The sequence below is a fragment of the Meles meles genome, chromosome 20 (assembly GCF_922984935.1).
Source record: "Meles meles chromosome 20, mMelMel3.1 paternal haplotype, whole genome shotgun sequence".
NCBI classification, from domain to species: Eukaryota; Metazoa; Chordata; class Mammalia; order Carnivora; family Mustelidae; genus Meles; species Meles meles.
In genome coordinates, this window is record NC_060085.1 from 796059 (window position 1) to 823753 (window position 27695).

The 27695-nt window shown below is 67.7% G+C and overlaps 2 protein-coding genes across 9 annotated transcripts; one reads left to right on the forward strand and one right to left on the reverse strand.

Moving 5' to 3' along the window:
- Nucleotides 1–554: 554 nt before the first annotated feature.
- Nucleotides 555–23335, forward strand: APC2 (APC regulator of WNT signaling pathway 2). Of its 8 annotated transcripts, XM_045990827.1 has the most exons (17): nucleotides 642–661; nucleotides 3464–3950; nucleotides 5394–5531; nucleotides 6438–6596; nucleotides 6750–6840; nucleotides 6975–7155; nucleotides 8484–8592; nucleotides 8681–8797; nucleotides 9123–9200; nucleotides 9358–9456; nucleotides 10021–10402; nucleotides 10807–10902; nucleotides 13404–13543; nucleotides 13996–14073; nucleotides 14279–14395; nucleotides 14763–14977; nucleotides 15893–23335. In XM_045990827.1, exons 3-17 carry the CDS (start codon nucleotides 5523–5525, stop codon nucleotides 20838–20840), a joined length of 6819 nt encoding a protein of 2272 aa, XP_045846783.1. In that variant the 5' UTR covers nucleotides 642–661; nucleotides 3464–3950; nucleotides 5394–5522; the 3' UTR covers nucleotides 20841–23335. The 8 variants fall into 8 exon arrangements, with proteins under 8 accessions (XP_045846782.1, XP_045846784.1, XP_045846783.1 ...); XM_045990828.1 differs by lacking the exon at nucleotides 3464–3950 and having other exon boundaries at nucleotides 579–661; XM_045990826.1 differs by lacking the exons at nucleotides 3464–3950; nucleotides 5394–5531 and having other exon boundaries at nucleotides 555–661.
- Nucleotides 23262–26763, reverse strand: C20H19orf25 (chromosome 20 C19orf25 homolog). The gene is made up of 3 exons (XM_045990850.1): nucleotides 26641–26763; nucleotides 26245–26376; nucleotides 23262–24977 (listed from the first exon to the last, which is right to left on the reverse strand). Exons 2-3 carry the CDS (start codon nucleotides 26372–26374, stop codon nucleotides 24751–24753), a joined length of 357 nt encoding a protein of 118 aa, XP_045846806.1. The 5' UTR covers nucleotides 26375–26376; nucleotides 26641–26763; the 3' UTR covers nucleotides 23262–24750.
- Nucleotides 26764–27695: the final 932 nt, after the last annotated feature.

The window sequence follows — 27695 nt, forward strand, 5'->3', positions numbered from 1 at the left end:
GAGCCGACTGACTATCCTTCCCCCTCCTCCCAGGGTGCCCGTTTCCCACGAGCAGGGTCTGGACTGTTGGCTGCACACAGCAGGTGTTTGGTGGATGTTGGTTAAGTGACCGGATGTCTGTTTCCGTGTGGCGTCGGCCAGCACGCCCCGTCCGTACGCAGCGCCCAGCTCGGAGTCCCGCAAACAGGAGGCTCGCGGCGCACGTTTGCCGAATGACAATGGACTGAGCGCGCAGCTCGAGCCCGGCTGCTGCGGGCCCCCTGTCCCAGCGGGCAGCCGACAGCGGCCGCCGGGCAGCGCCGCCCTCCTCCGGACCCCTCGCGCTCCGGGTTCCCAGCCCGCTCTTCCTCCGACGACCCCTCTCCAGGCTCCCATCTTCTGCTTCCGAGTCCTCAGTCCCGTGAGGCTCCCTCCCCCCGGCTCCTGCGAGGTCTCGCAGACCCGCTCGTGGGTCGCCCCCTCCCCAGGAGGCCCCGCCCCCGCCCCGCAGAGCGAGCCGTCCCCGCAGTCCCGCCGCGCAGGCGCAGGGAGTGTCGGCGGTGCCTCCACCCCTCCTACCCGAGCGGCCGGGGGCGGGGCGCGGGCTGGTCCGGGCGGCCGCGGCTCCATGGGGCTCTGGGGGCTGCTGAGCCTGCTACACTCGGCCTTCTTCGGGGACCAGGTAGGGCGTGGGGGCGCTCCACGCGCACGAGGCTGGACGGGTCTGGGGTCTCGCGCCGTCGCCGCGGAGACCGTTGCCAGGGAAACTGCCTCAGGCTGCTCGCCTGGCTGGGAGCCCCTCCCCCCGCGTCGCAGCGATCCCCCCACCCAGGGTCTGCGCAAGCGCGGCCTCGCCGGGCCCAGCTCCCGGTCTCCGAGGGAGACCCCCCCGGACCCCCCCCCCCCCCCCACTGCGCGGGCACAGAGAGCACCTGGGGCGGCGGGACCGCGACGGGGGACCGCCCTGCCAAGGGTCCGTCACATCCAGGAGGGTGAGGCCGGGCCACGCCCTGCACCTTTCCAGCCTCGGTTTCCCCTCGGAGGGCGGAGGGCCTATTCCGCCTTTCGCCGAGGCTGAGGTTCCTAAAATGTATCCCGCCGAGGCCCGAGCGCTTTGCGGGCCTCTAGTCGTCCGGAACCCTGCGGCTCTAACATCCGCAACTGAAGAGGAAACTGAGGCTGGGGGCGCAGCGGGGAGCCCAAGGTCACGGCCTCGGCGGGGCTGGGGCCAGAGCGTCGGGCGGAGGCGTCGGCAGAGCACCCGGGCCGGAGGCCGACGGGGGAGCTGTCCGCGGTGCTGACGGGAGCTCGCTCGCCCCCTCCCCGCCGGGGGAAACTGAGGCCTAGAGCCCTGTCGGGCGACCCACCCCGATCGGGTTTCAGGGGCGCGGCCTCACCACTCCCCCATCTCCGGTGCCCGTCCTTCCTCCCCCGTCAGGGCCCTGCTCCATCACCCGGTCCCATCTCTGGCCGCATGACCAACCCGGTGGCTTCCTGCTTCCTTCAGCCCCGCCCCAGCTGAGTGGCGGGGGGGCGCCCCGGGTCCTACCCCCCGCCCCTGGCACCGCGGAGGGTCAGTGAAAAGGGCGGGGTATCAAGTGGGAATGGGCGCTGAGGTCAGGATCGGAAGACGCAGACACTCTGAGTGACCGTGTTGCGTGGGGGCCAGATGCTGGGATGGCGGTGGAGGGGGAGGGACGGGTCTCGGGGTGAGGGTGGGGCTGAGCGAGCCCCATGGTTCCACGGCAGCGGAACGGAGCGCGGAGGGTCCCAGGAGGGTCCCTGGGCAGGGTCCCCACACGAGGCCTGGGTGCTGTACATTGGGGGGAGGTCTCTTCCATTCCCCCAAGACTGGGACTGGGGTCCTGGGTGCTGTATTTCCCAAGGTTCTGTGGTTCTCGAATTTCCAGTGATGCCTGAGTCTGTGGCTCAAGAATTGACAGGGTCAGGGATTCTTGAGGAGGAGGAGGAGGAGCAGGGGCTTCAGAGATACAATGTTGCAGAGGCCTGGGGACAAGAGACCTGGGGGGTCTCAGTCCCAGGTGCCCTCACCCCTCCAGGCCCCAGGGCTGCTGAGGCTCATGAGTGAACTCCAGCAGGGCACTCCCTGGCTTAAGCCTCTGTGTCCTCATACCTATGAGGACATGGCCGGCCTTTAGGCCACTCTTAAGATTTTTGGCTGAGAGGGACCTGGGAGTCAGCGACCTCTGAGACTGGGTGGGGGAGGTAAGACTTAGTTCTGTGCGGGCAAGGATTCCCCAACCACCTCCTAGTCAACAAAACAAGAAACCCGAGGTCGGAGAGAGACAGGCCCAAGGTCATGCCGGGGAATCAAGGAAGAGCTAATGCTGGGGTCCTGAGCCCTGTCCTTTCCCCTCCCCCTCTGTCCTGCTCTGTGGCCAGTTCAGCCCATGACCCCTCCAGGGGACTGCCCCTGCTCCAAACCCGTCATAAGGACCTGACCCAGGCCCAAACCCACATCCCTCGAGAGGGCATTGATCCCAGCTCCAGAAACTGCACACGCTGTTCCTTTAGGCCGGAACGCTGTTCCCCTCCTTGCTTCCACGGCCAGCTCTTCTTCAGCCTGAAGAGGCCAAGCACCATGTCTCTTTCTCTGGGCAGCCTTCCCAGCTTCCAGAAAGAGCCCCCTTGCCCACTGCACCCTGTCCTCCAGCCCCGCGGGCTGGGGACTGCTGTGTCTGGCTCTCGAGGGGCCTCTCGGTGCCCGGCATTGCCAGCCCAGGACGGGAACCTGGGGCCTCCTGCAGCAAACCCAACAGAAAACAGGGTGGCCCCGTGCCCTTGGCTCCCTGTCGTCCCGTTGTTCCCTGCACCAGCCCTAACCGAGGCTGCAGCCGCCTCCCCATTTTACCCAGGGGAATCAGTTCTTGGGGCAAACGATTTACCCTGGCCTCCCAGCCAGGAAAGACAGAGCCCGCCCCCCTAAACCCCGTCTCCTGGCCCAGAGCCCCCTTTGTCCTCGTGTATGGGTGTGTCTGAGGCGGGAAGGACTGGCCGCAGCTGCAAGATCCTGGCTCTGGGTTTTAAACCCTTGAGTGGCTCTGGGACCCAGGGAGGAACTGAGAAAGCTGGGACCCCAGGCCCCTCCCTCTTCGACCTCCCCTTCTGTGAGGGTGAAATAGAAGTGTGACGAGAGACAGAGACACAGGGAGACAGAGATTGAAAGACACCGAGCGACATGCGGGAGGACAGGAGTCAGGGCAGATGCCCACGGCGGAGCTCTGCCGGGGAGACAGAAATGCCGGGGTCGCAAGTGCTTCTCAGCATGCCCGCCCATCCCCCATGCTGGGTTCCTCATGCCAGCCACGGCCCTCCCTGCTGGCAGGGGCTGGGGGGTCCAGCCTGGGTCCTCGGCCCTGCCCCGCTCTCACCCATCTGCTCAAGGCCTGGCTGGATCCGTGGGGAGGGGCTGACCTGGCTCCTGCCCACCCCCCCCCCCCCCAAATTCTGATGTAACTTCCAGGACTGGATGTTTCACTCCCCAATTCTCCGGATCCCGCCGCAGGAGGTTCTTAAGGCCGCTTTACTGCGGAACGTGTGGGGGACACGGAGCCCTAGACCATGGGGCGACCCCCTCCAAGGGAAGGGGGGAAAGGAAACCCCTTGGAGGGGGTTTACCCCCCTTCTCTGCACGCGCAGTCCCTGAACCCGCCCGGAGGCGCGACGTCCCGCTGCCGCCGCCGGTCCCCGCCCTGGGGCCGCCATTGGCTGTTGCCATGGCACCAGGCCTTCTTCCCGCGCCGCAATTGGCCGCGGCGGCTGCATCCCGCATCCCTCATCCTCCCCCGCTCGCGGTGGTCTCGCCCAGCCCCAGGAGCGGCGGCGCCGCCTGGCCAGGCCGGGACCGGGCTTTGTCCGCCCCGCAACCCTCTGCCTGCGCCGCCGAGACCCCGGAGACCCGGAGCCCACGCCCCGCGGCGCCCCCGCCAGCCCAGCCCGAGTGAGATAAAGTAAGCGGCGCGCTTCCCTGGGTGGAGGGCAGGGGGCGCGTCCTCCGCTTCTGCTGGGGGTCTCCGTCCCCTTGTCTCTGCTTCAGCTCTGGGCACACTCTCGGGAGCCTCCGCTTCTCCAGGGTGGAGCCAGAAGGGAAACTGAGCCCCGGGAAGGTGGGCGCCCGCGCCGCTGCTGCTATCCCCACGCACACACCCACTCACGGGGTTTGCCGCTCGGACCTCCCCCAGTCTGCAGGCCTGTGTGTGCTTGGGGACCGCGCCCCACCTCTCTGACATCAGTTTCCCTCTCTGTGAGGCGGGACATGGATTGAAGGGAAGAGAAGGGCCTCTTTGGGCCTCATCTGTACCACCCCTCCCTGCTCAACCAGATGAGCCCCTGCTACTGGTGCTTTCCCTTCTGCAAAGGAGATCTCCGGGGGAGGTTCCTGCGAGTCCCCTGGAGCAACCTGGAGCTGAGGGGCAGGCAGGAGGGCTTCCTGGAGGAAGTTGCACCTTGAGGGATGGCGGGATTCGGGGAAGGTGCTCCAGGTGGAAAACCGCACCCGCAGAGGCCTGGTGGAAGAGCACGGCTGTGCGGCTACCAGGGGATGTGGAGGGGTCAGGTCTTATCTCAAGGGCACTGGGGAGCCATGGGAAGTATTGGAGCAAGGGAAGGAGTCCAACCAGTGACTCTCAGGGCTTCCTTCTGGCGGTGCGTGAGGAGTGGACTGTAGGAGGCCAGCGAGGCTGCCCTGGTGGGAGGGCTGTGGGGAGTTGGGCGAGAGAGGGTCCAGCTGGGCAAAGCTTGAGGGGCTGGTGGGAGTGTGGAGTTGGGGACTCAGGCTGGGAAAGGGGGGGTCTGGTGGGGGCCCTGCAGCCAAGCTCAGGCTGACGAGGATGCCGGGGGAACGAAGGTATCCCAGGCTCGGCCTGGAACATCCACGCAGACACCCGTGAGGGAAACGGGGGCTGGGAGGCTAGCCTGGGTGGGGCTCAGGGAGGGGGCCTAGGCTGGTGGAGGGGGGTGTCGCGCCTGGCCGAGTGCTTCCTTCGGGTGGGGCAGGGCCTGGGAGCCTCAGCCAGGACACAGCTCCAGCCCAGGGAATTTGCCGCAACCCCAGGCCTAGGTCCCAGCTGTGCAACCCCTCACTGAGCCTCGGTTGGGACCACTGTTGGGGTGGGAGGCGAAGGCTGTGGTCCCAGGCAGCCTTCCCTGCCTGGCACTCCATCTGCCATTCCAACTCCCCCGGCTGCCCTGTGATCTCTGGTTTGCTGCATGACCACGGCCATGCCTGACCCTTGCGTCAGCCTGCAGGATGGGCCGGGCATCTGCCTTTCCATGGCTCAGATGGGCAAACCGAGGCCAGAGCGCACCACCTGGACTCCTGAGTCCTTCCAGGACCGGGTTCCAGTCATGCCTTGTCTGCCCCCCCTGGCCTCACCTTCTTCCTCTGAGCACAGCCTGTTGGTGGTCCCTGAGGCTCAGGACTGTGACCGGGAACTCAGAAGACAGGGTCAGGCATACAGTAGGTCTTCCCAGTGGGTTCGGATGGCCTGACCTCGTCTCTGCACCTTTACAACCGGTCCAGCATGCCCTTGGTGAGCCACAGGGGGGGTGGGGTGGGGGGTTCTGTGGGTAGGAGCAGAGGGGCAAGGGCGGACCAGCGGATGAAGGCGGGTGGCCAGGTGGCGGCGGGGTAAGCACCCGGCTGTGGGCAGGGGGCAGGGGGGCTGGTCTGGGGAGGGGGCTCCCAGGGAGGAGGTGGGGAAGAGGCTGGGCTGCCATTGGTCGTCTCAGACAAAGGCGGAGGGAGGGGGCGAGAGCTGATGGGAAGGGAACAAAGAGGGAAGGGGAGAGGGGGAGGGGGGGGAGGAGGCGGGACAGCTCAGGGAGGGCCTAGCCGAGAGAGGAGGGGCCGCCAGCCCGCTGGACAGAGGACGGAGGCCAGGAGATGGGGCATGGGGCCGCCGGGACTGCCGGGGCGCTGACCAGAGGGGAGTCAGGCTGGGCGGACAGCTGCTGGGGCTCCAGATTTGAGACCTCCAGGGGGACCGCGATGGGCTTGGGTCTGTCCAGTTGAGGGGTCGCCACACCGGCCTGGCCGTCGCTCTCCGCGCTGCTTTTTGTTGGCGGGCACGGCCTTGTTCTCGCCCCTTGGCTGGGCCGGCCAGTGGCCTCTTCCCCTCACCTCCGGGCGGCCGCTCTCTGTGGGGGAGGCCCGTGGCCATCAGCAGGTGCGTCTGGGAACCCAGCAGTGAGGACTGGTGTCCGCTGGCCAGCTGCTCGTTTGGGTCGTGTGTCTCGACGTCCATCCCATGGCTCTGCCCACATCTGTCGCTGTCTGTCACTCTGCTGGCCATGCTGCATGTCCTCGGGGCCAGCGCTGCAGCGGTCCACACCAGGCACTCCTGGGGGGCTCACCCCCGGGACTGGATGGGCGGGCTGGGACTCAGGGGCCGCCCCTCCCTAGACCCTTGGGTGAACCTTCTGACCTGTGGCCCCAGGCGCTCCAGGAGCTGAAGATGGCGAGCTCCGTGGCACCCTACGAGCAGCTGGTGCGGCAGGTGGAGGCCTTGAAGGCCGAGAACAGTCATCTGAGGCAGGAGCTGCGAGACAATTCCAGCCACCTGTCCAAGCTAGAGACGGAGACGTCCGGCATGAAGGTGCGGCGGGGCTGGGCGGAGGTCGGAGGCACAGACACCAGGGTGCTGGACCAGGAGGCTGGCAGGCCAGGCTGGGCATCTTCTGGTGGGGCTGGCTCAGGGGAGCAGGGCAGCCGGCTTACCTGCTGGCGCACTCTCCCGCCCCCGCCGCAGGAAGTCCTGAAGCACTTACAGGGCAAGCTGGAGCAGGAGGCGGGAGTGCTGGTGTCCTTGGGGCAGACGGACGTGCTGGAGCAGCTGAAAGGTGAGGGCCCTGCGGGGGGTGGGGGGCTCTGCACACTGGGGCAATCTCCAGCCTTACTCCAGAGGGAGCTGGGAGAAGGCGGCGGAGGGGCACGAAGGGGCACTGAGCTCTCCCTCTCTTCCGTGTCCATACAGCCCTGCAGATGGACATCACCAGCCTGTACAACCTCAAGTTCCAACCCCCGGCCCTAAGCCCGGAGCCCGCGGCGCGGACCCCCGAAGAAAGTCCCGTCCACGGCTCTGGGCCCTCTAAGGACAGTTTTGGGGAGCTGAGCAGGGCTACCGTCCGGCTGCTGGAGGAGCTGGACCGGGAACGGTGAGAGACAGCACGTGGCGGGAAGCCCCACCCCCAGCCAGCTCCGCCCCAGCTGTCCCTGACCCCCGATTGGCCCACCGGCAAGTGCCCCACCCACCTCCTGAGGGGACCCGGCTCGCTGTGGCTCCTCTTCCCCCCCCCCCCCTTTCTCTGTCCGAGGACCTCTGGAGGACAAAGAGGAGGGCTCCTGGGAGATGTCCTCAGGGGTCCCCAGCATGCAGGCCTCCCCAGGGACAGGGCTGTGTCCATTGCCAGGGTCAGGACTGGAGCCAGAAGGGCTCAAGGCAGCCTTTGTGGCGAGAGGGCCTGTGGCCCAGGAAACCCGGGCCCATGGCCAGCAGAGGAAAGCAGTGTCAGGGCGCCCAGCTCAGCTCAGCTGGGTTGTGTGGGGCCGGACGGGGCAGTTCAGGAGCGGCTTGGAGTCATGTCCATGCCCTGCTCTGGGACCTCAAGCTAATCTCTTAACTCCTCCCAGCCTCAGACTTCTGCCCTGTAATTATACGGAACATAGGCCAAATTATTTGAAAGTCATTAAGTTTTTGAGGCACCTGGGGGCTCCGTAGGTTAAAGTCTCTGCCTTCAGCTCAGGTCATGATCTCAGGGTCCTGGGATCGAGCCCCGTTGGGCTCTCTGCTCAGCAGGGAGCCTGCTTCCTCCTCTCTCCCTGCCTGTCTCTCTGCCTACTTGTGGTCTCTGTCAAATAAATAAATAAATAAAATCTTCTAAAAAATAATAAGATAAAGTTAGTAACTTTTTTCTTTTTAAGATTTTTTATTTACTTGACAGAGATCACAAGGAGGCACAGAGGCAGGCAGAGAGAGAGGAAGGGAAGCAGGCTTCCCGCTGAACACAGAACCCAATGGGGCTCGATCCCAGGACCCTGAGATCGTGACCCGAGCCGAAGGCAGAGGCTTAACCCCCTGAGCCCCCCAGGCGCCCCAGGCAATAAGTTTCTATTTAAAGAAAAGAAAAGAGCCGAAACACGGAGCTCTGTACCATGGGAACAGCAGGGCGTCCCCACAGCGTCGTTCCGAGGGAGGCTGTTGGGCCTGGATCAACCCGAGCCTGACGTGGTCTTCGCAGGCTAGAGGGAGACTAGCCGGTGCGGGAGAGGCGTCAGGGGCACAGCAGCCCCCTCGGAGCCTGTCTCCGGAGGCCAGACCTTACCAAGGAGTCGCCTCTCCCCTTGGCGGGAACGCCCCGCGCCGCCCAGCCCCGCGAGCACCGGGGCTGGTGCCCCGCCGGGGAGCGAGGCTTCCAGGGAGCAGGCCTGCGCCGCGCCTCGGCGGCCCCCGTCCGCAGCCCGCGCCCTCCGACTGCCCCCTCAGGTGCTTCCTGTTGAACGAGATCGAGAAGGAGGAGAAGGAGAAGCTCTGGTACTACTCGCAGCTGCAGGGCCTGTCCAAGCGCCTGGACGAGCTCCCGCACGTGGAGACGGTGAGCGGCCGCGGCGCGGGGGGCGCGCGGGGCGCGCGGGGCGCCCGGGCCGGGGCGCGCCCTCACCGCGGCCGCCCGCCCCTCCCAGCAGTTCTCGATGCAGATGGACCTGATCCGGCAGCAGCTGGAGTTCGAGGCGCAGCACATCCGCGCGCTGATGGAGGAGCGCTTCGGCACCTCGGACGAGATGGTGCAGCGCGCGCAGGTGAGGCGGGGCCTGGCTCGGGGGCGGGGCCGGAGCCCTTTGTGGGTGGGGCCGGCGGGGGCTGAGGGCGGGGCCGGGGCCGGCGGGGGCGGAGTCCGAGAACAGCGGGGGCAGGGGGCGGGCGGTGGGCGGAACGGAGCGGGGCGGGCCCCGGGCCCCGGGCCCCGGTGCGTGGACGGGACCGGATCAGGGAGTGGGTGCAGTCCGTCCGGGTTGGGGTTGGGCCGTGGGTGGGGTCCTAGCCGGGAGTGGGCGGGGCCGGGCGGGGCCAGCGCCGGGGCGGGGCCAGCGGCACAGCCCCGCGAGCGCCTTTCTCTGCGCTCAGATCCGCGCTTCGCGCCTGGAGCAGATCGATCAGGAGCTGCTGTCCGCGCAGGACCGCGTGCCGCAGACCGAGCCCCAGGTACCGGGAGGGGTGGAGCCAGGGCCCTGCCCGGGGCGCAGGAACGGGCCCGCAGCCCCCACCCACATCGTCATGGGGCTGGGGCCCGCATCCGCAGTCTGGGCGCTTTGTGGGGCGCCCCCCAACCGAACCCCCAGGCCCGGCGTTCTCCGCACAGGCCCTGCTGGCGGTGAAGTCAGTGCCGGTAGAGGAGGACCCGGAGACTGAGGTCCCCACGCACCCTGACGACGGTGTCCCTCAGCCGGGCAACAGCAAGGTGAGGGGTATCCAGGTTCGTGGCGGGGCCGGCGGCTGGCCTGAGCGGCGAGGGGTGAGGGCGGCCGGCTGGGTTGAGGTGCCTGGTGGGGTGGGTGCCGCGTCGCTGTCAGACGTGGGGGACCCTCTCTCCTCTGTCTCCATAACGTGTCCTCAGGTGTGGAAGGGCCACCTGGGTGGGGGGGTGCGGTGAGGCTGGCCGCATGTGCTCAGGGGTTAGGATGGTGGGGGGGATAGCTGTCCTGGGGGGTCAACCTAGTCTCCGACATAGGAGGGCACCCACAGGAGTACCCAGTGAGGGGCCACAGGGTGGGCTTTTGGCCCTCCAGAACTGGGGGTACTCGGTGCTGGCTGACGCCTCCCATCCCCTCCCAGGTGTGCGCGCTGGCCCCCAGGAGGATGCAGGGCAGGCGGGGGGTCAGGGTGAGCCAGCGATTCTCCGGGGCTGGGGTCACAGGACTCTCGCTGTGTTTGGGCGGCGCACTGGGGGGCCGCGGCTAGCGCTGGCTGGGGCCCAGTGAGCTGGGCGGGGTTCCCCACCTTGACTCCATCCCCGCCCTTCCAGGTGGAGGTGGTCTTCTGGTTGCTGTCCATGCTGGCCACGCGGGACCAGGAGGACACAGCCCGCACCCTGCTGGCCATGTCCAGCTCGCCCGAGAGCTGCGTGGCGATGCGCCGCTCGGGGTGTCTGCCGCTGCTGCTGCAGATCCTGCACGGCGCCGAGGCGGGCGGTCGGACCGGGAGCCCCGGGGCGCCGGGAGCCAAGGACGCACGCATGCGCGCCAACGCGGCGCTGCACAACATAGTCTTCTCGCAGCCGGACCAGGGCCTGGCGCGCAAGGAGATGCGGGTCCTGCATGTGTTGGAGCAGATCCGGGCCTACTGCGAGACCTGCTGGGACTGGCTGCAGGGCAGGGACGGCGCCGACGGAGGCGGCCACGGCGGCGGTGAGCACGTGGGAGCTTCGGTGTGGGGCAGCGAGCGGGGAGAGCCGTCCAGGCCTCGTGGACTCCGGCTAGAGCCCGTAACCTTTGCAAGCGGGGTGCAGTCTGGAACCCCTAGTGTCCGCAGGTCTTCGCGAAGTTAATATGTGGCAAAAACACTGCCACAGGTCCTTAGCGCCAGGCACTACCTCATCGGCCTTTGCGATGCGGGGGCGTTGCCGCGCGCTGTGTCTTGCCTTTAGACAGGCGTGGTAAGGCCTCCCTGCTCTGGGAGCACCCCCCTCATGCGCCCGCGAACTGAGATTTGAAAAGCTCTGGGGTTCCGGCAGGCCTGTGGGTGGAGAAGGCAGGGAAGGGCCGGGCGCACCAGCAGCAGGATGGCTCTGACCCGGCGCCCTGGCCCGCAGCCCCTGTCCCCATTGAGCCTCAGATCTGCCAGGCCACCTGTGCCGTGATGAAGCTGTCCTTTGATGAGGAGTACCGCCGTGCCATGAACGAGCTGGGTGAGTGCTCCCGGCTTCCTCCAGGACTCCACACCATCCCCTGACTGGCCCCGGGGGGCTGCTGGGCCTCATCCCGGCCAGGGCCGGCTTGGTAGCCACCAGGACGCTGGGGCTCAGAGAACAGGGAAGCGACTCTACTCCGGGAGCGTGGCGGGGGGCGGTGGGGGTCGACCTTGTGAAATCCTAGGGTTGCGAGCATCACAAGTGTTATGTCTCTTTCCACATACAAGTCGTCGGAACCCAGGAAAGACAAAGAGCAAAGCTCAAACATCACCCACATATGCTCAATTTCACTGTCCGGAGATGCCGCTTCTCGCCTAGCAGGGGGTCAAAACGCGCAAAGGGTAGACCCCGTGCAGGTTGGCTGTGTGGGAGGCAGGCGCCCAGCCCCGGGGGAGGGCTCCCCCCGAGACGCTGGATTTACAAAGGAAGACACAGGAAAACAAGGAAGCAGGCAACCCAGAGAAAACCCCAAATCTGGAAGCCTTGTGTGCCCAGCAGGCAGGTGTCTTACCCTCCCTCTGCAGCCCCCAGTCATAGGGGGCAGAGGAGGGGGTCCAGTCTGCTCCATACACAAGACACCTGCACGCGTGTGCCCCAGAACGTCGTCTAAACGCAGGAGACGACCGGCGCGAGGCCAGAACAGAGAATTTCCGTTGGCACCGCGTCCCCTCTGACCTTGAACGCTCAGACTAGGAACGTGTAGACTGTCATATGGGACTGGTTCTGAGTGTGGCCCAGGACCCCTGGGGTCCTGACGCCCTCCTACGAGGTCCCCAGGGTCACATTGTTTTGATAAGGACACGGAGATGTGACTGGCCACCCCCACCCGGCTTCTCCCCGCGTTTCCCTCTGAGGACCGCTGGGCTGCGCGCTCCAAGGGCTGAGAGGCTGCATTTTCATTTTCAGCAGGTGCGTACGCACGGCTCTCGCCCACAGGCACAGTCTCTCTTTGGGGTCACAAACCTCACAAACGTCAGAGGATACAGCGGTCCTGAGGGCCAAACGCGTGCATGCCGCCGGTGTCTGCCAGGAGCCCCTAGCCGGCGGCCCTCCCGCAGCTGAATTCACAGCACTTGCTGCCTGTTCTTGGCCGAGTCCTTCCTGTGGGTCTCCACGTTCAGGAGGGCGAGGGCCTTGGGAGCATCCCCCGAAATAACTCATAATCACGTACTGAAGTCGCAGAGGCGCCTGGCCGGCTCCGTCGGTGGATGCCGTGACAGCAGCTTGAGCGCTGTGAGCTCCGGTCCCACGTCGGCCTGGAGCCTCCTTAAGAGAATCACCTTGTGGTATAGACCACAGGCAAGTTCCGCTCTCGTAACCGTCTCTGAGCGCACAGCTCTGCCCTCCGTCTCCAGAACCTTCCACCCCCGCACGGAGACTCTGTCCCCGTGAAGCACGGACTGCCCAGCCCCGCCCCAGCGCCGGCCCCCACCCTCTCCTCTCTGTGTGGACGGGACTCCTCTGGGCCCTCCTGGGAGTGGGGGCCTGCAGGTCCTTCTGGGTCTGGCTTATTTGATATAAATGTCCTCGAGCAGAACGTCTTTGGGGTCTGCCCATGCGGTAGCAGGTGTCCGAGCGCCCGCCTTTCCGTGGCTGAGGAATGCTGCGTTGTGGACAGACACAGTGTCCACCCTCCGTCCACGTCCGCTGATGGACATTTGGGTTGTGTCCCCCTCTCGGCCACTGTGAACACGTTGCAAGCTTGTGTTGGAGGTTTTTATAACAGTGACTTACCACTAATTACATGGCCGGCAATATGCTTTTTTTTTCCTTTAAGATTTTATTTATTTATTTGACACAGAGAGAGAGAGAGATCACAAGCAGGCAGAGAGGCAGGCGGTGGGGGGGGGGGAAGCAGGCTCCCCGCTGAGCCGAGAGCCCGATGCGAGGCTTGATCCCAGGACCCTGAGATCGTGACCCGAGCCGAAGGCAGAGGCTCAACCACCAAGCCCCCCAGACACCCCACATTGGAGGTTTTTGATGCGCTGCTCGTTTCCTGCCCGAGGGACACTGGCATTTGCCCCATCATCTCTGCCACGGGGAGACGGAGATGGGGCTCCTCATGCTTGCGCTGCTGCTTCTTTCCCTTGCTCCATACTGACCACATCCCCTGACTCGTTTTCCCCATAGTAGCTCCTGGGCACGGGCCATCCATAGCCGGCCCTCCGTGGCTCGTGGTCTAACGAGGTCTGGAGAGGATTCTCGTGGGGAATGTTGGGGGGCTTCCCTGAGAAAGTGACTGGACCTGGGAGCAGAGCCAGTCGCCTGGGCAAACAGCAGGGAAGAGCACTGCAGGCGGAGGGAACAGCCGTGCAAAGACCCGGAGGCTGGGGAGTAGCCCTGGGGGGCGGGGGAGGGGGACCTGAGCGGGGCCAGTGTGGGGTGGGAGGGAGCAGAGGGCATCTGAGGCCCGGGAGAGGGCAGGGGGGTGGTTTGGGGTGTCCGGCGGGGGGCGGGCACCCCGCAGGTGCCCCACGCCCCTGCGCGCGCCCCTGCAGGTGGGCTGCCGGCCGTCGCAGACTTGCTGCAGGTCGACTACGAGATGCACAAGATGACGCGGGACCCACTCAACCTCGCCCTGCGCCGCTACGCCGGCATGACCCTCACCAACCTCACCTTTGGGGATGTCGCCAACAAGGTGCGTGGGGCCGCCGGAGGCTGGGCGGGGTCAGCGCTCTCCAGATCGGAGCCCTCAACCTCACCACAGCTTCGAAACAGCCCTGCGAGATGGAGACGGTTGTCCCCAATTTGCAGGCGGGTAGACTGAGGCCCAGAGAGGGCTGGTGTCTGCATGCGATCAGCCAGGCCACCATCCTGCTGGCTGCTCTGGGGCCAGCTCTGCCGAGAGTGGGGCCTCCGGACTAGGGGGCTGGGTGTCCGTGCTGGTCTGGGCCTCAGTTTCCTCACTGCAGCAACAGGTAAGTGCCGCCCCTCCCCTGCGGCACGCAGCAGTGAGGATGGGGGCTGGGCTCAAGCTCTAGCACACAGTAGGTGCTCAGTGAGCAGAGGAGGGATCCTGAAGGTGGGGTGGTTCTACTTCACGCCCGTGCCCCGCCCGGCACAGCGCGACTTCCCTCTTCACACCAACAGGCCACGCTGTGTGCCCGCCGGGGCTGCATGGAGGCCATCGTGGCCCAGCTGGCTTCTGAGAGCGAGGAGCTCCACCAGGTACCTGGGCAGTGTGGCCCCAGGAGGGCCCTGCAGGGTGTCCCACTGCCTGAGGCCTTTCTGCTGGCCAGGCTCCCTCTCCCCTGGGTATGGAGGGTGTCCAGTGAGGGGCATCCCCTCCAGTCTCTGCTCAGCCCCCCCTGGCACAGGGGTGGAGGCTCGGGTGGCCTTAGGTCCACATTGCCCCTTCTCTGCCCCGGCCCAGGTGGTGTCCAGCATCCTGCGCAACCTGTCCTGGCGGGCTGACATCAACAGCAAGAAGGTGCTGAGGGAGGTCGGCAGCATGACCGCCCTGATGCAGTGTGTTTTGCGAGCCTCCAAGGTGGGCACCAGATGGAGTGGGGGGCTGGGGACAGGGAGACCTCACCCCAGGCCTCAGGAAGAGGGGCCGGCCAGGGCTGTTCAGTGCCAGCCACAGCGTGGGGAGACCTGTGAGAGGGGTGAGTTCCCCATCTCTGGGGGGAAATCAAGCCAAATAGTGCACTGGAGAGCAGCCGGTCCACACCTGGGGCTTCCAACCCTGTATCCCAAGATCCTTGCGCTGTTACTTGTGTGGGAGAATGTGTCTGGGCATCTTTCCTCCCAGCCTTTTGTCCACACCCTGACAGGAACAGCCGAGTGGGCAGGGCTGGCCTGGTCCCTGCTCTCCGCCCCCACACTGACCCCCTCCTCACCCGATCTGTGTCCAGGAGTCCACCCTGAAGAGCGTGCTCAGTGCCCTGTGGAACCTGTCGGCACACAGCACGGAGAACAAGGCGGCCATCTGCCAGGTGGACGGTGCCCTGGGCTTCCTGGTGAGCACACTGACCCACAAGTGCCAGAGCAACTCCCTGGCCATCATCGAGAGTGGCGGCGGCATCCTGCGCAACGTGTCCAGCCTCATCGCCACCCGGGAGGACTACAGGTCGGCCCCTCCCAGCCCACGGCCACTGGGGGTGGAGGGCGCGGGCCGGTGCACTGGGAGAAGGAGGTAGCCCCCGCGCAGTTTGGGCTTGGGGATGGCAGAGCCCGCTTGGCTGGGAACTGAGGACAAGCCTTGTTCTGTGCTGAGAATGGACGGTCCCAACTGGTCCCCAGGGACTACATTTTTTAGTGCAAGTATACGTCAGATCTTGTGTGGGGGTATACTTAGACTAAAAATTAAACTAAATTATTAAAATAAAAATATGTATTCCTTTCTAAATATTAACAAATACTTGTTCTTTACTGAAAATTTTATAAATACTGTTAAGAAATATTCATCCCTTATCAAAATATTTATGAGACAATAATCACTAATGTTTTTGACGTAGGAAAATATGTAATATTTATGTTTAGTGTAAGTATATCCCAAATATGGCATAGGCTATACTTGTGCTAAAGATTTTATTTTATTTTTTTAAAGATTTTATTTATTTATTTGACAGAGATCACAAGCAGGCAGAGAGGCAGGCAGAGAGAGGGGGGGAAGCAGGCTCCCCCGCGGAGCAGACAGCCCGATGGGATCATGACCTGAGCGGAAGGCAGAGGCTTAACCCACCGAGCCCCCCGGGCGCCCCTAGTATATGCATTTTAGTAAACATTTATTCCGTTTTCTGAAACTCAGTTACCTTACTCAGCGTTTGCTAAGACCGGCTCCCCCACTGCCGTCCCACCCGGCAGGGCGGGGCGAGAGGGGCGCAGTGGGGCGAGGGGAGGGACGGGGTCTGGCGGGAAGGGGCGGGGCGAGCCCTGGGTGGAGCGCAGCGATGGGCGGGGCGCAGCCGGGGGCGGGGCGCAGCCGGGGGCGGGGCCGCGCGGGCCTGACGCTTCCCTCGCCCCGCCCCCGCCCCGCCCGCAGGCAGGTGCTGCGGGACCACAACTGCCTGCAGACGCTGCTCCAGCACCTGACGTCGCACAGCCTGACCATCGTGAGCAACGCCTGCGGCACGCTCTGGAACCTGTCGGCCCGCAGCCCGCGGGACCAAGAGCTGCTGTGGGACCTGGGCGCCGTGGGCATGCTGCGCAACCTGGTGCACTCCAAGCACAAGATGATCGCCATGGGCAGCGCCGCCGCCCTGCGCAACCTGCTGGCCCACCGCCCTGCCAAGTACCAGGCCACGGCCACGGCCATCTCCCCCGGCGCATGCGCTCCCAGCCTGTACGTGCGGAAGCAGCGGGCGCTGGAGGCCGAGCTGGACACGCGGCACCTGGCGCAGGCGCTCGACCACCTAGGGAAGCAGGGCCTGCCGGAGGCGGAGGCCGACGCAGCCTGCAAGAAGCCCCTGCCGCCCCTGCGGCACCTGGACGGGCTGGCCCGGGACTACGCCTCGGACTCGGGCTGCTTCGACGACGACGAGGCGCCCTCCCTGGCCGCTGCAGCCGCCACTGCGGAGCCTGCCAGCCCCGCGGTGCTGTCCCTCTTCCTGGGGAGCCCCTTCCTGCAGGGGCAGGCGCTGGCCCGGGCCCCACCGGCCCGCCGCAGTGGCCCAGAGGCAGAGAAGGAGGCCGGCGGGGAGGTGGGCATGGCGGCCAGGGCCAAGGCCAAGCTGGCGCTGGCGGTGGCGCGAATCGACAGGCTGGTGGAGGACATCTCCGCCCTGCACACCTCGTCGGACGACAGCTTCAGCCTCAGCTCTGGGGACCCTGGGCAGGAAGCGCCGCGTGAAGGCCGGGCCCAGTCCTGCTCTCCTTGCCGGCGGCCGGAGGGCAGGCGGCCAGAGGCTGGCAGTCGGGCCCACCCACTGCTGCGGCTCAAGGCTGCCCACGCCAGCCTCTCCAATGACAGTCTCAACAGCGGCAGCACCGGTGACGGGCGCTGTCCCCGCGAGCACACCCGGTCCTGCCCACTGGCCGTGCTGGCTGAGCACCGCGAGGGGTCCTCCAGCAGCCAGGTGCGGCCCAGCCGGCTTGACCTCCACCTGCCGGACAGCCAGGAGCCGGCGTCACGGGACGGCTCTGCCGCCGACGCCTGTGTGCGCACCATCAAGCTGTCGCCCATCTACCAGCACGTACCACTCTTTGAGGGCAACCCCAGGGCGAGCATGGGGTCCCTGGCCCCCGGAGCCCGGAAGCAGGCCTGGCTGCCCACGGACGGCCTGAGCAAGGTGCCGGAGAAGCTGGCGGCAGAGACCGTGCCACTGTGCCTGTCGCGTTGCAGCTCCCTGTCCTCGCTGTCCTCGGCGGGCCGCCCAGGCCCTAGTGAGGCCGGGGACCTGGACAGTGACTCATCCCTGGAAGGGCTGGAGGAGGCAGGACCCAGCAAAGCTGACCTGGACGGGGCCTGGCTCGGGCCTGGGGCTGCCTCCCTGCCCGTGGCCATCCCGGCTCCCCAGCGGGGCCGGGGCCTGGGGGTGGAGGACACCACCCCGTCCAGCTCCTCGGAGAACTGCGTGCAGGAGACGCCGCTGGTGCTCAGCCGCTGCAGTTCGGTGAGCTCCCTGAGCAGCTTCGAGAGCCCGTCCATCGCCAGCTCTGTCCCCAGTGACCCGTGCAGCGGGCTGGGCAGCGGCACGGTCAGCCCCAGCGAGCTGCCCGACAGCCCTGGGCAGACCATGCCACCCAGCCGCAGCAAGACGCCCCCGCCGGCCCCCGCACTGCCCGGCGAGCGGGAGAGCACCCAGTTCAGCCTGCAGTGGGAGAGCTACGTGAAGCGCTTCCTGGACATCGCCGACCGCCGCGAGCGCTGCCGGCTGCCATCCGAGCTGGACGCGGGCAGCGTGCGCTTCACCGTGGAGAAGCCGGATGAGAACTTCTCCTGTGCTTCCAGCCTCAGCGCCCTGGCCCTGCACGAGCTCTATGTGCAGAAGGACGTGGAGCTGCGGCTGCTGCCCCCAGCCTGCCCCGAGCGCGGCGGTGGCGGCGGCGGCCCCGGCCTGCACTTTGCAGGGCACCGCCGGCGGGACGAGGCTGGTGGCTGCCTCGAGGGCCCGGCAGCCGCTGACCAGGAGCTGGAGCTGCTGCGTGAATGCCTGGGGGCGGCGGTCCCCGCCCGGCTCCGCAAGGTGGCCTCGGCGCTGGTGCCTGGTCGTCGCGCACTGCCCGTGCCCGTCTACATGCTGGTGCCGGCCCCCGCCCGGGGGGACGACTCCTGCGCAGACTCCGCTGATGGCACGCCCGTCACCTTCTCCAGCGCCACCTCGCTCAGTGACGAGACACTGCAGGGACCTCCCAGGGACCCGCCCGGCGGGCACTCGGACAGGCAGAAGCCTGCGGGTTGCGAGGCCCCGGCCAGGCAGGCCACAGGGAACAGGCACAGGGCGTGGGGTGCGGGCCGGAGCACGGAGCAGGCCCGGGGCATGGGCAGGAGCAGGGAGGGGCTGGACCTTCCCCTCCGCCGGCCGTCGAGCGCCTGCAAGGACCAGGATGTCTCCCGCCCCAGCCCTGGCCGCGGGGACGGGGCGCTGCAGTCCCTGTGCCTCACGACGCCCACGGAGGAAGCCGTGTACTGCTTCTACGACGACGACTCAGACGAGGAGCCCTCCGAGGTGGTGCCCCCGCGGCGGGCATCTGCCGTCCCCCGGGCGGTCAAGAGAGAGCGCCCGGCTGGCAGGAAGGAGGTGCAGGCCACACCCAAGGCTCCGCCCAAGACCACGCAAGCTGCCCGTGCCCAGCCCAGCCTCATCGCTGACGAGACGCCGCCGTGCTACTCCCTGAGCTCCTCCGCCAGCTCCCTTAGTGAGCCCGACGCCCCTGAGCACCCAGCAGGCCGGCCGCAGGCTCTGGAGCCAGCTGTCACCAAGGGGCCAGGCGCTGCAGGGGGTCGTCATGGCCCCCCGAGCTCGCGGGTGGAGACAGGGCTGCTCCGGCGCGGTGTCAACTCCGCGGGGCCCAGGCGCCGGCTCCAAGCGTCAGGCCCTCGGCGCCGGAAGCCCCAAGCCACCCAGCCAGACAGGCGGCCTGCAGAGGGGCCGCGGGAGCGCGGGGACGAGGCGGCCAGCTCTGACCATGCCTCAGACCTTGACAGCGTCGAGTGGCGTGCCATCCAGGAGGGCGCCAACTCCGTTGTTACGTGGCTGCACCAGGCGGCAGCGGCGGCAGCCCATGGGGCCTCGTCTGGGTCTGACTCCGTCCTGTCCGGGTCGGGGCTGTCGGGGAGCTCCACCCTGCAACCCACACTGCACAGGAAGGGACGGCGGCTACCGGCGGGGGGCCAGGTGCGTAGCACCACGAGGCCGGAGAAACGGGACTCGGCCGTGGCCCAGCGCAGCACCAGTGGCCCCGAGAAGCTGCGCGGGGCTCAGAAGACCACGTGCAGGGTGCCGGCCGTGCTCCGGGGAAGGACCGTGATCTATGTGCCCAGCCCGGCCCCCCGGCCCCAACCCAAAGGCCACCCTGGCACCCGCGTGGCACCGAGGAAGATGGGACCCCCGAGTCCTGCGCAGCCAGGAGCCCCCTCCAAGACCCCCAGCCCTGGGCAGCCACGGTCTCGAAGCCTGCACCGGCCGGGCAAGATCTCGGAGCTGGCGGCGCTGAGCCCTCCCCAGAGGAGCACCACACCGCCCGCCCGCCTGGCCAAGGCCCCCTCCTCGGGGTCCTCCCCCGCCTCTCCGGCCTCCCAGCCCCCTACAAGGAGGCCGCCCCCAGGCGCTCAGGCCGCAGGGCCCCTCCCCGGCCCCGGGGCATCTCTGGTGCCCCAGACACCCACGCGGGCCCTGCTGTCTAAGCAGCAGAAGACGCAGAAGTCACCTGTGCGGATCCCCTTCATGCAGAGGCCAGCCAGGCGGGGACCGCCAGCCCTGGCCAGGGCAGCCCCAGAGCCGGGTCCCCGGGGCCGGGCGGCAGCGGAGGGAAGCCCTGGCGCCCGAGGGGGCCGCCTGGGCCTCGTGCGTGTGGCCTCTGCCCGCTCCAGCGGCAGCGCGTCGTCCGACCGCTCGGGTTTCCGGCGGCAGCTGACCTTTATCAAGGAGTCCCCGGGCCTGCTGCGCCGCCGCCGTTCGGAACTGTCCACCCCAGAGGCTGCGCCGCCCGCCTCCCAGGGCGGCTCACCCCGCCGCAGTCGACCTGCGCTTCCCGCCGTCTTCCTCTGCTCCTCGCGCTGCGACGAGCTGCGGGCAGCCCCCAGGCAGGTTCCAGCGCCCCAGCGAGCCCCCGCGGCCAGGCCCAGTCCCAGCGAGCGGCCCGCCCGGCGCCCCAGCTCCGAGAGCCCGTCCCGCCTGCCCGTCCGCACCGCCACCGCCCCCCCGGAGGCGGTCAAGCGGTACGCCTCCCTGCCCCACATCAGCGTGGCCCGCAGGCCCGACGGGGCCACCCCCGGGCCCAGCACCGACGCTGCCCGCCGCAGCAGCGATGGAGAGGCCCGGCCGCTGCCGAGGGTGGCCGCACCAGGCACCACGTGGCGCCGCATCCGGGACGAGGACGTTCCACACATCCTGCGGAGTACGCTGCCTGCCTCGGCCCTGCCGCTGATGGGCGCCCCGACCGAGGAGGGCCCCAGCGGTCCCCCACAGCGCAAGACCAGCGACGCCGTGGTCCAGACGGAGGACTTTGCTGCCACTAAGACCAACTCCAGCACGTCTCCGAGTCTGGAAAGCAGGGGGCCCCCCCAGGCCCCCGTCAGCGGCCCCACCACACTCACCGGCAGTGATGTGGATGGGCTCGGCCCCACCAAAGTGCCCACCTCTGCTCCCTTTGTCCATGAGGGCCTGGGGGTGGCTGCAGGGGGCTTTCCCGCCAGCCGGCATGGCTCCCCCAGCCGCTCGGCCCGGGTCCCCCCCTTCAACTATGTGCCCAGCCCCATGGTGGCAGCCCCCACTGACTTGGCCACAGAGAAAGCCCCTACCGCTGCCCCCAGCAGCCGCCTGGAATAATGGCCAGTGCTGGCCTTCTAGAACATCCTCTCCTGGCCAAGGGCTGGTCTGGCTGCCTGGAGGGTGGTCCTAGGGTCCATCTACCCATCAGAGCCTCCGCCCTTGGAGCCCCACTGCAGCCTGGATTGGCCTCACATCTCACGCACAGACGCTTGCTTCATGCTGCGGGGCCTCTGGGGGGAACAGGCTGCCGGCACCGTCTCTTGTCCCAGCCTGGGGCGAGCAGCGAGGTGGTCTGGCCCCAGGCTGGCCTCCACGCGGGGACCACCCTCCCGGCCTCAGCAGCAAGGCTCCAGGTCCCCCCCCGGCCCGCTCTGCTGGGCCAAGCCTCAGCAAGACCGTCCCGTGTCAGGAGCCGCAGGGAGGTGGGGGGCAGGGCGGGGGAGGGTGGCCCCATCCAGCAAGCGCCTGCCAGCTGGGGGCCTCGGCATCTGTCCCAGCCTACACTGGGAGGAAGCCTGTAATTTTGGGAGCCCGGTAATTGGTTAATGATGGCTCTGCGGGTTTGTTTGCCTTCTCAGCCCCAGCTGGGGAGTGTGGGGGCAGGGAGTGGCTGAGCCCAACTCAAAGCCCCCGCCCCACCCCAGACATTGCTGCCTAGGGAGTCAGGAGCGCCCCAGGGGTGGCACATGGAGCAGCCTGGAAGGACAGGGAGAGGCCGGTGCGCGGACAGCAGAGGTGGGAGCTGTCTCTGGCAAAGACAGAACCCTGGTTGGGGGAAGGGGGCCCTAGAGGTGGGCACGGAGCAGCAGGAAAGAGACCCAGGCGACTGTCCGGAGGGTGTGGGGGAGCTGGGACGCTGCCGGGGTCTGCGAGCACACCCTGTGGGAGGAAGTGCGTGGAGGGACGTCCCTGCGGCAGCCCCGCTTTTCAATTCCATTCTCCTTTCCGAGCCACGGAAGCCCTGGGGTCCTCGGGCTCCGCGCCAGGTGCACCGTCTTCTCGGGACAGCACAGCAGCAGCAGCGGGAGCCGGGCTTGGCCACTGGAGGACGCCGGCCGGCGGCCGGGTGCTAGAGTGTCGCTGCCCTGGAGGCAGACAGACCGAGGGACAGCGAGCCTGGAGGCCTCACTTCTTCCCCCTCCCCTGCCAGCCCGCCCAGGGACCGTGTGCGCCTGGGCTTGGTGTCCACTCCAAGGGCGCCTCTTTGCCCAAAGAGCCAGCGACCTCTTTCCTGCACACGGAGGCTCTGGGGAGAAGCTGCTCCCGGCTCGCAGACCTGCTGTGACCGCCGCCAGAGCGCCACCTCTGAAGGGGGAGCACACCGGCGAGCCCCCGCCCGCAGACACCACGGTCCCTCCCCATCACCCGGAAGTTTCCTGTGGGTCACCGTCCTCGAGGGGAACCCTTGTGAGCCGTGCCGATTCCAGACCCCAGGACGTCATGCTGCATCACACCCCCCACCCCGCCCCGCCAAGCACCCAGTCCTGTGCGGCAGGAGCCAGGGCGGCAAGCAGTGGGGATGGCGTTGGTGGCGGAGCCAGCTGCAAACAGCCACGGCCTGCCCCTGGGGACACAGTTCAGAAACTGCCAGTCCCAGTCCCCACTGTACCCTGAAGGGCTGGGACTGAGGGTCTTCCGAGTTCCCTTCTGGACCTGGGCACTGCCGCACGTCGCGCTCGCATCCCCGTAAGACGGCTGCTCCCCGCGGTGGCCTGCTGGGAGGACGTGGCGGTGGGCCCACCACTAGCTCGTCCGGCCCCAAGGGCCCACGGCTCTGAGCGCCCGTGCACTGTGAGACCCAGGCCAGTGCCGCCACCGCTCTGTGCCTGGCTCCCCGGGCGAGCGGACAGCCCACCCCGCCTGCGGGAGACCCGCGCTTCGGGACCCTCCCTCGCTGCCGCCCTCTGCCTGCCTCTCCGCCAGCACCTGGGGAGCCTGCGCCCGCCCCTGCCTGGCAGCCACTTTGCCTTCCCCCCACCCACCCCACCCCTGCACGGGGACACAGCCACACCTCAGCATCCAGCCTGGGCAGGGAGCGGGCGCCCTGGTACATGCTTCCCGGAGGAGGCAGCAGGTGGCGGTCACCGACAATCAACCTGAGTGGAGAGCTGAAGGCCTAAGGTCTCAGGACCCAAAGGACCAACCCAGCCACCGGCCGGGGGGACCGTGAAGGACCCGTGTGCCTCTTCAGCACTCCTGGGGCGAGCCCGAGGGGAATGACTGGGACCCCCAGCCTGTGACCGTAGGCCCCGGGGCCAGATGGACACCACCGCTAGCTGGGTGAATTCGGGGACACCCGCTGGCGCGGCATTACCTCACCCCTGCTGCCCCCTCTCATCATCCGGCGGGCGCCAACACTCCAGCCCAAGCCTGGCTGTCCGGGTCTGCCCCTTGCATCTCTGCCCGGTCTGCGCAGCGTACAGGACCCGTGTAAATACAGCCCCGTCTGCCCCCACAAACCCACGAACCACACAGCCGTCGTCTGGCGGGAGCAAGCCGTGGAACGAGGCGGCTCACACGCACCTTTAATAAAACGAAGCTGTTGAACCGCACCCATGGCCTCTGGCTCCCTTCCCCAGGGTGAGCAGGGGGCGGTGGGAGGGGCCTCCCCCTGGAGTCGGCGTCTGGACTCTGCCACCAACCGGCCTCCGCCAGGCGCCAGCAGACAAGCTTTCAGGAGTCCTCCCTGGACAGGTCCCTGGAGGCAGAGCTGGAGCGTGGCCCGGGCCTCAGGACGGCAGCACAGGGAGGTCAGCGCATATGTCCCGGCCTGACCCCAGAGGGGGCTCCGCAGAGCAGACAGGACCCCGGAGTCCGGCAGCGGCTGGAGACCAGGGCCGAGGCTGTCAGCAGCTGCGGGAGGCGGTCGGAGGGTGAGGGGCCCTGGGCTGGGCGGTACCGACGTCCACTGCCAACGCTGGGGCCGTGCCCGGGTTCTCTGTACACCTGTGCCCCCAGGCGTACGTTCTGGCGCCCAGTTCTGGGGGACTCTTGGGCTGAAGCAGGCTCCCCTTCTTCAGGGAGAGAGAAACCCCTCTGGGACACTCAACGTCGTGGCGTCAGGCCCCGCCGTGCTGCTCCCGAGCTCCCGCAGACCTCAGGAGAGTGGCTGCTCCCGGAGGACCTGCACAGGGGGCCGGGCAGAGCAGACTGCACCGGGGGGCTCTGGGGGGACACCCACAAGCGGATGGCTTCTGTGATGCCTCGTACAGCCACTGCCGCTCTGGTCTCCCGAAAGTATGTCTTTTGGGGCGAAAAGCCCTTTTCAAGATCTGCTTCCGCCCCACGGCCCCCACACCCACACACAGGCAAAGCTTACCGGGACGGAAGCAGCCGTTGAGGGCTGGCCCGGGCCAGCTTGTCCTCACGGGGCCCAGGCCAGAAGCCCCATGTGATGCAGGCCCGCAGCTCCCAGGCCGGTCCCGCACCCCGACCGGGACCCTGCCCCGCGGGAGCGCCCACACCTTAGCTCAGGGGCCTCAGGGCCGGCACCCACCCGAGGCTCCATCTCACATCTGGGCCCTGCCGGGCAAGGGCTCCGCGCACAGCCGCGGCCACGGTGCTGGACGGAACAGAACCCGAACCCCGGCCTCTTCCAGAATCCGGGCGGCCCTGCGGCTCAGGTGGAGAAGGCAGACAGCAGAGCGGGTCCCACCGGCTCCGTCTACGGGGAGCTGGGACCCCAGAAGGAAGGAGAGGAGGCTGGACGGCCTGGCCTTGGGTGCGGGGGACCCCACGCGAAGTCCAGTCTGGGCTCCACGGCCCCGGGGTGAGCAGCGTCCTCACCGCCCCAGGCCTGACCCCCAGGGAGGGGCCCATGCCCAGCTGTCCCCCCGGGGCTCTCTGGGTACTGGGACACGCCCAGACCACGGGAGCCGGGGGTCTAAGCTGTGGCAGGTCAGGGGGCACGGGGAGCCGGGGGGCGCCCTGCCCAGGGTGCAGGTGCTCGGGCAAGAGGGTGGACCACTCAGCCCGAGGAGGCGGCCACGGCTCCGGGCAGCGCCGCCTGCTTCACCTGGCCGACCTCGCGCTCCAGCTCCTGCCCCGCTCCCCGCAGCTCCTCGCACCTCCGCTTCAGCCCGTCGCCCGCCTGCTGCAGCCGCTGATTCATGGCCACATAGGCCTGGCTCTGCTGGTAGAGCTGCTCCTGCCGGGCTTCCGTGTCCTCCACCCTCCCGGGGAGGCCTGCGGCGTCTGGGACAGGACATGCGCACAGGTCAGGGATGGGCAGGAAGAGGGCACAGCTCACCTCTCAGCAAAGCCACTGGAGAGAACCGATCACAGAACAAGCCTGCCCCGGGAATTGGCCTCCACTCCTGCAAAGCGACCCCACGAGGGAACCACAGAGCAGGCCGGCTCCCAACCCGGTCTGGAAGCCAGACACCGTGTCGCGGCCCCAAACCTCCTCCCCAGCCAGCGACCTGGTGAAACCCCACAGTCAGGGAGGCGGCGCATTTCTCACCCCCCCCCAACCCCGCTTCCGAGAAGAGCACGGCCCAGCGGGAAGCGCACACGCGGCGAGGGCTGCAGGCCTCCCAGAGACACGCCGCGATGCTCTCCTTGCCTGACGCCCGGTCTGGGGACAGGCGCAGACCCGGGATTTGACCAAGTCACTTCACCACCTGTGTCGGGACTAGGGAGGGACACAGGCCACACAGCACACGCAGCTGCAACTCGGAGGGCCCTCGCGCAGCCCGGGATTTCCCCCCGCGACAGAACACGTGGATGGTCCGAGCCGGAGCCAGCCCGGGCCGTGGGTGGCTGGTGCTCGCGAAGCACCACGGCCTGGAGCAAAGCAGCCCGTCCTTCCTAGCACGCAGCCGTCCTGTTTCAGCTCCCCGGGCATTTCTCCGCCTCCGCGGCTTCCCAGACGCCTGGGGACAGTCTCCGCCAGAGGAAGGCGAGGGCGCCCCCGCCCGCGGCTGGCCTGGCCCCGGCCCGGCAGAACACCGGCTCCGGGAGGGTTTCACCAAGGAATGCACGAAGCCACGGGGCAGAACACAAAGCTCACCGCGGTCTGAGTGGGGCAGCCCGGAGCCAGGGCCGCCCCAAGCCAGGGCCGTGTGAAGCCCCTGGCGACATCTGGGCTGCCCGGCTGGCCGACGCATGCTCCTCCCGCAGGCCTCCGCCGCGGCCACCGGCTCTGTGCCCACTTGCCCTCGTGGCCCCGAGACCCCAACGTCCTGCCATGTCCCTTGTCACCACGCCTTCTCGCCCCCGCGGGTGAAAAAGGAAAGTCCCCTCTTTTCCCTTGAACGTCCACGCGCCGCGCGGCATCCAGAGCCGGCTCCGCCCCCCGAGCCCGCCGGGCGCGCCCCTGGCTGCCAGGCCGCAGGAGGCGGCGAGCGCGATCTGGCCGGGGGTGCGGGGCTGGAGCTGCGGCTCGGCCTGCAGCCGGGCCGCGCCGCCCTTGCCCCTGCGCCGGGGTCTCGGGGGCGCCCCTCCCCTCCCCTCCCCGTACCTTCCGGGGCCAGCGCGGTGAAAACCGGGTCGTCGGAGGGCGCACCCTGCACGTCCTCCAGGATCTGCTCCACCGTGGGGGGCGCCGGGCGCGTGGGCAGCACCACTCGCTTCTTGGCCTTAGAACCCATCCCTGGAGGCGAGAGAAGAGGGCGATGACGGGGACGGCCGCCTCCCCGCCTTTTCCCGGGCCCTTCCTCCCGCCCGGCGAACTCCTACACGCCCGCCGGAGCCCCGTTCCCGGGGAACCCGCCCCGCCCCTTCGGACTCGCTTCGCCTCGGCCCTCCCAACGACCGACGACAGGGGGCCAGGGGTCTCAGCTCCCGGCTCCCTCGCTGCCTCAGTTTCCCTGCGAAAGCTCCGAGCGCTGCTACCGCCTCACCCCGGCGCACCTACCGAGCCGCCCGCGCCGCTGAAAAGACACTTCCGCTTCCGGTCGCCGCGCGGGCCCCGCCGCAGGGCGCACGCCGCGCACTTCCTGCCTCCTCGGGCTCGGGCCCGCCTCTCGGCGCGAGGCCACGCCCCCTCTTAAAGGGAGAGCGCACGAGAGGGCCTTCGTCCTGTCCTACCGGACCGAGCAGTACGGGACCTCAGCCTCCCCAGCTCGCGGGTCCTGGAAGAGCATGGGGGTGGGCGTGGGATCCTGTCCTGGCCCCCCTCGCAGCGTCACAAAACACCGGTCCCGGTTTTCTGCCGAAAGGGTACGGGGCGCACAACCCACGTGGGCTGTCGTGGGAACCAGTTACTGCCCCCGCTGTGCGGGTTACCGGGAGGTGGCCAGGGACGCTGGGCGCGGGTCGGCGTCGCCTCGCCTGCTAGATCCCGTCACGGTCGCCCCTCTGGTCCCTAAAACTTCCCGCCTGGGCTCCTGCCCTGAGAGCTAGGGTGGGAGACAAGCTCAGATCAGAGGGTGTCTGTGCCTTTTGACAGCTTTTCTGGACGTGGTCATCTACGTGCCCTACAGTCCACCATTTGAAGCGTACAGTCGTGGTTTTGAGAGAGACGCACAACCATCACCACAGTCTAGTTCCAGAACCTTCCGTCACCCCAAAAAGAAGCCATGTCCCCATCAGTAGTCATTCCCTGCCTCCCGCCGGCCCCCACGAGCCCCCTTCCTGTCCCCGGAGGAGCCTGGTCTGGGCGTGTCGCACACGTGGACTCACACCCCGCGTGCCCTTCTGTGTCTGGTCCCCTCCCCGCGCGTCGTGGGCTCCAGTCCGTCCCGGGGCTGCGCTTGGGGGCCTCGCCCCCACGCTCGTGGCCGAGTACTGTTTCCGCGTGAGCGTGGACCATGTCCTGTCGGGCCACCCACAAGCTAACGAGCGCTGGGGTTGTTCCCACCTGAATCCTGCCACCGAGAAGGACCGCTTAAATCTCGTGTGGCTCCGTGGGCACATTTTGGGCACTCACCGTGTGCCCGGGGGGAAAACTCCCTCTCGCTCTTACGTTCG

Excerpts from the sequence above, each read along its gene's own strand:
- C20H19orf25 (XM_045990850.1), bottom strand. The coding sequence starts at position 26,374 with ATGGGTTCTAAGGCCAAGAAGCGAGTGGTGCTGCCCACGCGCCCGGCG. Across the intron at positions 24,978-26,244 it reads CACCGCGCTGGCCCCGGAAG|ACGCCGCAGGCCTCCCCGGG; the intron begins GTACGGGGAGGG and ends GTCCTGTCCCAG.
- APC2 (XM_045990824.1), top strand. The coding sequence starts at position 6,249 with ATGGCTCTGCCCACATCTGTCGCTGTCTGTCACTCTGCTGGCCATGCT. Across the intron at positions 6,597-6,749 it reads CGGAGACGTCCGGCATGAAG|GAAGTCCTGAAGCACTTACA; the intron begins GTGCGGCGGGGC and ends CCCCCGCCGCAG. Across the intron at positions 14,396-14,762 it reads GTGTTTTGCGAGCCTCCAAG|GAGTCCACCCTGAAGAGCGT; the intron begins GTGGGCACCAGA and ends ATCTGTGTCCAG.